This window comes from Eriocheir sinensis, chromosome 29 (genome assembly GCF_024679095.1).
Source record: "Eriocheir sinensis breed Jianghai 21 chromosome 29, ASM2467909v1, whole genome shotgun sequence".
Taxonomy (NCBI): Eukaryota; Metazoa; Arthropoda; class Malacostraca; order Decapoda; family Varunidae; genus Eriocheir; species Eriocheir sinensis.
Window position 1 is genome coordinate 11,970,173 of NC_066537.1, and position 9,505 is coordinate 11,979,677.

Below are 9,505 nucleotides of genomic sequence, written 5' to 3' on the forward strand. Positions count from 1 at the left end.
GTCAGGACAGGTGAGGAAAGGCCAGGTAGAAAAAAAGGTGTGTATGAGGTGGGTTGGGTCAGGTGATGTCAGGTGTATCAGACCTTGAGAGCCTTGAGAGGGAGAGAGAAGAATGGGGTAGGAGGGGAAGAAGGGATCAAGGGGAGGAGTAGGGGATTAAAAAGAGGAAGTGAGGAAAGGAGAGGCGGAGAGAAAGGGGAAGAATGGGAAAGGGAGGAGAGGGAGGGAGGGAGGTAGATAGGGGCGGATATAGAGGGAGGGGATGAAGAGAGGGAGGTGGGTCATGGGAGTGGCTCAACCGTTTTTGTCCTCTTTAACCCAAGCGATCGCAGATAAGGTCACTGTAGTTTCTGGCGTCGAGGAGATTAGACCAGACGCTGTCCTCCACATCTCCATACCTCTCCCGCCTTCCAGTAGCGAGTTATACCTCCACCTCGAGTCCCACAATCTCTCCACACCTACCATCAGTCAGCTGCAGGCGATGGAGGCGGTGGTGGTGTCGGTGATAGGCCTGGCGCTGTTTGTGGTGCTGCTGTTCCTGTTGATTCAGCTGTGTGACAAACTGAAGGTAAGTCATTGCAACATGTTTATCTAGTTTTAGAAGTTTTGTTAATTTTGTTCCTCAGTGGATTTATCTCGTCTGTTTTTTTTTTTTTTAAGGATTTGTGTGTTTTCTCTGTATTATGTATTTTCTCTGTATTTTCCTGTTGATTCAGCTGTACGACAAACTGAAGGTAAGTCATTGCAACATGTTTATCTAGTTTTAGAAGTTTTGTTAATTTTGTTCCTCAGTGGATTTATCTCGTCTGTTTTTTTAAAGGATTTGTGTGTTTTCTCTGTATTATGTATTTTCTCTGTATTTTACTGTTTATTCAGCTGTACGACAAACTGAAGGTAAGTCATTGTAACATGTTTATTTAGGTTTAGAAGTTTTGTTAATTTTGTTCCTCAGTGGATTTATCTGGTCTGTTTTTTTATTTGTGTATTACTACGACTACTACATTTAATATATATTTTAGACCATTACTTTTACAATTACATATTATTTTCCTGCATCAACCACTATTAGGCTACTACTACTACTACCACAATAATATCTCTACCTCTACTTCTTTTGCCCTTCAGAGGTACTGCTGCCGCGACGAGGAGTACGACGACGAGTGGACGGAGGAGTTCGACGACGAGTGGACGGAGGAGTTCGACGACGAGGCGGGGCAGTGCCGGAGCCGAATGCCACAACCCCGGGGCCAGGAGACTTCCCTCAGGGCCCCGTGTCTTCGCTGGACGCATAACGTCTGCTACCCGAGCCTCATCAAGGGAGCCTTTGACCACTACGTCATCCCTGCTGGCTCCTCCTGCTACCCTACTACGCCTGCTGCTACTACTTCACCGACCCCTGAAGACTCGACCCATGTCCCTGCTGCCCTTGAGTCCCCCGGTGCCTCGTCTGCGCCTCCCCCGTACTCCTTTTGCTGTAAGGTTCATTCCCCGAGCCTTCCCCTACATCCCATATCACCCTCATCACCAGCACAGCCTTCCCCCAGCATCCACCCTTTGTCATCCGTCCAATCTTCCACCAGCATCCCTCTACACCCAATATCACCCAATCAACCTTCCCCCAGCATTCCCCTACACTCCATATCGCCCTCCCAGCCTTCCCCCAGCATCTCTCTCCACCCCGCGTCTCCAGCCCAGACCCCAACACATCCCCGTACCCCATATTCACCCTCGCGCACTTCTCCCAACGGTACCATGACACCCCAGCGGTCCTACGGGTTGCTTCGCAGGCCCCCCTCCCCCAGCCAGGCCTCCCCCGTGCTGGAGAGGTTGCGGCAGGGGCTGGACACTGTGGACAGGACATGTATTCCCGTAGATGAGGATCCGAGGAGCCCACCGATGTCGTGTGTTGGCTGCAAGGAGGGACTGAAGCGGCTGCAGAGTTTGGTGAGTAGGCTACGTGTTGGTTTTGTTGAGTTTATTTACATTATTTCACCGCATTGGTTTGTTTCGTTATTATTTCACATTTTGTTATTGTTTATTTAGTTTAGTTATTTCACGGTGGTTTTGTTCAATTAGGTGAGTTAGTGTTACGAATGCGTGTGTGTGTGTGTTTCGTTATTATTTCACATCTTTTTATTGTTTATTTTGTTTAGTTATTTCACGGTAGTTTAGTTAGTGGTACGAATGTGTGTGTGTGTGTGTGTGTGTGTGTGTGTGTGTGTGTGTGTTCACGTTTCAAGTTTTAATTATTTATTTCACGGCATTATTGTTTACTTAGTTTTTGGTAGTTATTTCACAGCATTTTTAGCGGTTTATTTTACACCATAGCAGATATTCTTCTTTCCCTAACAGTACTGATTTTACACTTCATCTACTCTTTACTCGTGTTAATAATATCATTTTTGTTTTCTTCCTTTTAGGTGGATGAAATGGAGGGATGCGGTGGGCTGCCCGTGAGTCCCAGGGAGACGCTGGTGCCTATACTGGAAGAGGAGGCGGAGGCGGCGGCGGAGGCAGCGACGGAGGGGAAGGCGAGGTGAGGCGAGGCGGGCTAACTGGCTGGTTGATGCTCCGTTGACCTGCCATCATCGAACGTTTCGGACTCTTAAGACTTGTCGGTTTGCTGTCGTATATAATGTGTGGCAGCTCGTGTTTGTATCACCATCAGTATTGTATTGGTATTTTTTTGTTACTGAATTGTGATCATCGTAAATTATGTGTGTATAGTTAAGGAAGAAATAAAGAATAACAGAAAACACCAACGTTCTTTTCTTTATGTCACATGTTCGTGTTTCCTTGCATTTAGTTATAGTTCATGGCTTGTAAGATAGTGAGTGAACGGTAAGCAGATGTAAAAATGAGTATTGTATAACCAAACACATAATGGAGAGGTGAGGTGGAGGCGATGGAACGTGAAGATCAGATACAAAAGGATGAAGATGGAGGGATGATGGAAAGAAAAGGAAGATGGGATGTCTGCGGGCTGTGAAAAAATAACTTTATAATGGAAGCGTGTGGTGTAGAGTCAAACGCGGTGGAGGCGATGAAACGTGCAAATCAGATACGAAAGGATGAAGATGGAGGGATGATGGAAAGAAAAGGAAGATGGGATGTCTGCGGGCTGTGAAAAAATAACTTTATAATGGAAGCGTGTGGTGTAGAGTCAAACACGTAATGGAGAGGTGAGGTGGAGGCGATGAAACGTGCAAATCAGATACAAAAGGATGAAGATGGAGGGATGATGGAAAGAAAAGGAAGATGGGATGTCTGCGGGCTGTGAAAAAAAGGGAATGGAAGCGTGTAGAGTAGAATGAGGCACATAACGGATAAATATGGTGAAGGGAGGCGATAAAACATATAAACAATCAAACATAAGTAGATAAGGTATAAATGACGTATTGGGTATAAATAATGACAGTTCTCACACCCTGTCCTCATCGTCTCCACTGTCATGTAAATCAAACACACATTACTAGATAACATGAATGAAGACGGTCAAACACATAGATAAAAAATAACCCTGATAGCTCTCCCTCCCAACACCTCATCATTTCCTTTACTTGCCCGTAGAAGCCCTTCCACCAAGCAGGCATACCTGACCGATGAGCAGGTGGGGGGGGACCGGAAGGAGTGAGGTCTCGGGTTGGTGGGGGGGTATTGCGGTGGAGTCTGGAGTGAGGTCAGAGTGGATATATAATGGCGCGTCAGGCAAGTGGTCACACATTCTGACTCCAGACTTCGAAGAGAGCAGAGGTGCTTCTCCGTGTCCATCCCTGCGAAGTGAAGAACGAACCGTCAGTGGCGTATAAGCTGAGGTCATTCATTCTGCCTGCTGACTTCGAGGAGAGCAGTTGTGTCCTGTCTCTCAGCCTCCCTTCGTCAGCGTGGTGACTCCTGACTTCGAGGCGCGTCAAGCAGAGTTCGAGTCCTGATATCGAAGAAGTCTTGTTCCTCCGTCGTGCAGATCAAGATGTCAGTCGTGGTGTTGGTGGTTGGCGGCCTGATGGTGTGTGCGCTGCTGATGTGCATGTTCATGAAGGTTTGCTGCAGGGTAAGTGTCTGCTCCGTGTGTACCTGTCATTATTGATGTTACTACTGTTTATTTTGTTCGTCATCTTCATACTCATATTCTAACGTCGTGTTCTTCCCACAGCGGAGTCGAGAGATGGTGGCGGAAGCAAGGCGGTGGAGGAGGAGGTCTAGGGCGCCCCTTTCCCTGACGCGGAATAACCCGAGTCTTGCAAGTCGGCTACCCAAGGTCCTACCGCGGGTCCACTGCCTACCCCGCCACCCGTATACCTCCTTCCCCACGACGTCCTGCACCATTACTACTACTGCTGCTCCTGAGGCGACTGCATCTGCTACCGCTCCTGCTGCTGATGCTCCCGATGGCACTGCTGTTTCCTCCGAGTCCTGCTCCTCGTCTGGTCTTCCTTCGTTTCCCAGCGTCTCCATGACCCCGTGTTGGCCCTCCAAGTGCCCTTCCCAGCCGCCTACACTCACCGACGACCTCGACCCACTCATCCATCCCTCCAGCCTCCTCCAGACGCCCCAATCCGGCCTCGCTCTGTCCTCCCTGCATGGCTCGGTACACACACTGCCTACCGGGGTCACTGCAGGGCCTTCTACCATGACCCGCAGCTCTTCCATGACCTCGGTGAAGTCCTTCAGATCGCTTCCCTGGACCAGGATCCCCGACCACATGCAGGCGTCCGTGGATCTCGTGCGACAGGCCAGGACCAGGGAGTGGGTGCGTTCCGTGGTGGTGGACATGACAGCTTATGATTCGGCCGTGTCCTGCCCCGGCTGTGTGGAGGGCCTGAGGGTGCTGGACCAGTGGGTGAGTAAGACTGCTCATTAATGTGTAGAAAACTCTTTTAATGACCCTTAAGATATACGTAGAAGCTGTAACAGAAGAAGTTACGTGTTCTCTTACATAGGCAAGATATGAAACGGCACACAAACACTTTCTCGTTCATTAAGTTTAAAGTTACTTAATATATTGCTACGTACTTAAACAAATTCATTTATCAAGCAACATGGCAACGTTTTACTTGGTTGCGTGTAGAATAAGAACCATTGTCTAAGTTGAAGTATATATTATCCCACTTTCTCTGACATTAATTTTTCTTTCTTACGTTTCCAGCTTACAGAGATGGAGCAAGCGAGTAGACGGTCCAGGCATGGAGAGGGGGAGGAACAGCAGCGCCGGTTACCTGTGTAAGACTCGCTCGCTACCTGACGTGGACCGGATGAAAACCTTGCTGCTGATACGCTCGTGTGTGTGTGTGTGTGTGTGTGTGTGTGTCATTAGATTGTAGGAACCCCGTGAGGCTGATGTACTGTATGCATATTTATCTTTTTTATTTATTTATTCCTTATTTTGGATGTTTAGCTTTGTGTTTTAGATTGTATTCATTGCATTTCTTAATAGCTAGGTCCTACAACGTGTGTGTTTTAGATTGTATTCATTGCATTTCTTAATAGCTAGGTCCTACAACGTGTGTGTGTGTGTGTTAAGAAAATATATTGTACCTTCTCGTCGTATACTTGTCAGGAGTCTATTTTCGTTACTTATATTACTTATTTATTTTATTGTTTTCGTTACTTATTGTATTGTTTAAGGATTGTTCGGGTGGAGGTCAAATTAGCATGAGAGATGGGATGCGATTGTAAGGAGATAAAATTTGTAAGGATATAAAAAAATAGAGATGAGATAAAGTTGTATGGAGATAATGTTGCAAAGAAGATAGAATTGTAGGGAGCTAAGATAAAAATGTAGTTGAATGATAAAAATGTAGTTAAATTTGTAGGTATGGGGTGAATTTCTAGAGATGAGATCATTTGTAGGTATGGGGTGAATTTCTAGAGATGAGATCATTTGTAGGTGTGGGATAAATTTGTAAGTAGGAGATAAATTTGTAGATATATAAATTGTAGGTATGGATTGAATTTGTAACATTAATTGGTAGGTATGGGATAAGTGTGTAACTGAGATAATTTTGTAGGTATGGGATAGATTGTAGTTCTAAGATAAAGGTTTTAGCAATGAAATGTACTGAAACCGTTTCCTGTTGTGCCTTCCATGAGGGTTAAGTTTTGTTGTACTTAAAGGTAAAAATAAAGCTTGTTTTTTTAGCTATTTATTATTGTTTTTGACTCGTTCCTGTTTTTACTGCTTGCTGATGGAGAGGGAAAGAAAAAATGGGCTTTGGAAATAGATAGTGGTACTTTTGGCATGAAGAAAGAATGAAAAACAAGAGTTGGGAAAAGAATGGGATACCTGTTTTAACTTTTGATGGAGAAGGTAAGAAGAATAGAGGAATGGGAAAATGGTTGGGGTGCCTATTTTAATTTTTTTTTGATGGAGAAAAATATTGTGGTACCCTTGTAGTGCCCAGCCTCCCATGACTCCCTCTGCCTGGAGGGTATCTCTTTTGGCCGACTGGTTGAGGAGTGCCTCCCGGGTTCGATCCCCGGCGCCGGCAGAACCTTTCCTTGTCTGGATTAATTTATCGTGTGTTTCGTTACACGCGGTGGTCGTGTTGGAGCATAGTAAAGAGAAGATTCTGGCATTTCGCCCTATTTTAACTTCTGCTGGAAAGGGAAATAGAAATAGGCCAGGGAAGAAATTGTATACCTATTTTTTATTATTTTTTTTCACTACTGTGATGGCCACCGTGATACCTGTGATGGAGAGGGAAAGAAAATTTGCTTGAAAGTATAACAAATAGAAATAAATATTTTTTGGTGGTGCTAAAAAAACAAAAAATAGGTGAGTTTGGAAGCAGAAAGAGTAATGACCTTAAATTACTGAACACTTAGATAATAAATCGGTTTGCAGTAGAGGAAAAGGAGGAAGGAGAACAAGTGGATGAGGAGCAGAAGGAGAGTGATAGGGGAGCGAGTGGAAGAGGAGGGAGGTGAATGGGGAGCAAGAGGAAGAGGAAGAAGGTGAAAGTGGAGGAAGAGGAAGGTAATGGAGGAGCAGGAGGAAGGAAAGTGGAAGAAGTGAATGGAGAAGAAGAGGGAGATGGAAGAGGAAAAAGAAGAGGGGTGAAGTTAGTGGTTTCTTGTCATAACGGTCTTTTTTTTATCTTACATTTTATTTATATATTTATTTATAGCCTTTGAACTGCCTCCTTTGAAAAAAAACCCTTCCCATTCTTTGCTGAAAATCCTTCTCTACATAGAAAAAAAAGGACAGTGGATTAGGAAAGAAAGGGGAGGGAGAGAGTAGAATAAAGACAAGGAAAGACGAATAAAAGAAACATAGATGAGAATAAGGGATATAAACTTCACATTAATTATAAAACATGCTTCCTCGTCTCCCTTCCTCACTCATTGCTTTTCCGGTTGGGAGAGAAAGAGAATAAATATAATAAAATGTGTTAGCTATTGTATGAACGTTTCTACGGTACGGGAGGGGAAAATAAAATACAACTGGGCTTGGTTAAAAAAAGAGGGATCGCTACTTTCTTTTTTTTACTTTTCTGGTGGTGATGGAGAGAAAATAGGGCTTGTAAAAATGATGTGGTGGCTATTTTATTAACTTTTCAGGGGAGGAGAGGAAAAAAAATAAAGTGGGCTTGGGAGAAAAAGGGTAGTAGTTATTTTATCATTATTTTTCTGTGGGAGAGGAAAATAAAAGAGCAGTGGACTTGGGAATAAATAATGAGGTAACTAATTTATGAGCCTTTCTGGGGGGAGAGAAATATAAAAATGGGCTTGGGAGGAAAAGGAAGGGCGGTTATTTTTTTCATCTCCTTTAATGGTGATGAAAAGAAAAGCGGACTTGAGAAATAAAAAAAATATATAAAAATGGTATTACTATTTATTATTTATTTATTATTTTTGTTGTTTATTAATTTATTTATTATTTTTTGTCATTTATATATATTTCCATATTTTTACTATTTTTTGTTTTTGATATATACGTATTATTTTTTTGTTAGTTTTTGTTCGTCTGTGTTTTGTTATAATGGTTTTGGTTGACACGACGCATAGGCCTACTTGTTTCTTGTTCACTGTTGTTTGTTTAATAATAGACTTGACCAAAGACACAGAGTACCTAATATTGTATGTTTATGGTGCTATTATTTTTTTTCTTATTTTACTTTACTGGTGGAGAGAGGGAAAAAAAAAGGTAAACAAAAAAAATACATAAGAAACACTTCACATTAATTTGAAAACACGCCAGCCACCCTTCCTCAGTAACTGTCATCGGCCAAGCCACGCCCCGACGCCAACTCAGACTGCTCGTGATTGGTGGATGGCGGGGGAGGTGGAAGCTCATTGGTGGATGCTTTTCGAGGCGTCAGGCAGGGCAGGGCAGAGGACTGAGGTGAGGTCATTTCCACTCAGGACTTCGAGGAGAGCGGTTGTGTCCTTCACGCCTATTCAGTATCTCTTGTTTCCCGTTCGAGATGAAGAGATATTCTACCTCCGTGTTGGACTGAGGAGACACTGATCTAGAGAGAGACACTACTTCATCTTTCCTTGTCTCCGTTTTGAGTTGAAGGGGACATTGCTCTTTCCTCCATCTCTCCTTGCCTCCGTGTTGAGCTGAAGAGAAGTAGAGTCACTTGTCTTCGTCCTTGTCCTCCGTTACAAGAAGAGGTGTTGGCTCCTTCCTCGTGCCTTCGTCTGTTCGTGTGTGTCAAGTGTGGAGATATAACAAAACTTTCCTTCGCGTGTGTGTGAAGAGTCGTCCTTAAATGTATCTTCGCCCGTTTTCTATCGTTACAAGAAGTGTTGGTTCCGTTTTCCTTCTTATCCCTACGTCTCTTCGTGTATCAACCTGTCAAGAGATTTACCAAGACTTCCCTTTTCGTGTGTGTGAATAGGAAAAGTTATTTATCTTCGTCCTCCGTTCAAAAAGAGACGCCAATTTCTTTTTTCTCTTATTTCTTCGTGTGTCAACCTGTTAAGAGATTTAGCAAGACTTCCCTTTTCGTGTGTGTGAATAGGAAAAGTTATTTGTCTTCGTCCTCCGTTCAAAAACAGACGTCACTTTCTTTTATCTCTTATTCCTCTCGTCTCTTCGTGTGTCACTTGTCAGGAGATCGTTAGAAGAATTAAGAGGTCGATTTCTTCTTCCTTTGGTCCCTCCGTCTCTGTGTGGCAGCTGTGAAGAGAGAAAACCCTGCCATCCCTTCCTCTCTTCCCTTCCCGCGTGTGGTGTGAGGCACGGGCAAGATGCAGGGCGTGGTGATCCTGCTCTTCGTGGCTGCCGTCCTCGTGTTGGTTCTCGTGCTGGCGGAGTTGCATCGGAGGGTGAGTGTTCGAACCTGTCTCTGTTCTTTCTCGGGGGAGAGGAAAAAACAAAAGTGCGCTTGGGAAAAAAAGGGGGTCAGTGTTTCTTTTCTTTCTTGTTTTGTTGTTATAGCAAGGGCCAAACAAAAGCAGTAAAAAAAAAAGCCCGTCAGACAAAAGAAAACAGAACGAGGTTTTTTTTTGGGTATCGTTAGTTTTCTATTGTTAATTTTTGTTGTTGTTGATATCT

The 9,505-nt window shown here is 44.0% G+C and overlaps 1 protein-coding gene across 1 annotated transcript; it reads left to right on the forward strand.

Annotated features, from left to right (window-relative positions):
* The first annotated feature begins 1,008 nt into the window (after window positions 1–1,008).
* LOC127005067 (uncharacterized) lies at window positions 1,009–2,802 on the forward strand. The gene is made up of 2 exons (XM_050873544.1): window positions 1,009–1,944; window positions 2,421–2,802. Exons 1-2 carry the CDS (start codon window positions 1,231–1,233, stop codon window positions 2,538–2,540), a joined length of 834 nt encoding a protein of 277 aa, XP_050729501.1. The 5' UTR covers window positions 1,009–1,230; the 3' UTR covers window positions 2,541–2,802.
* Window positions 2,803–9,505: the final 6,703 nt, after the last annotated feature.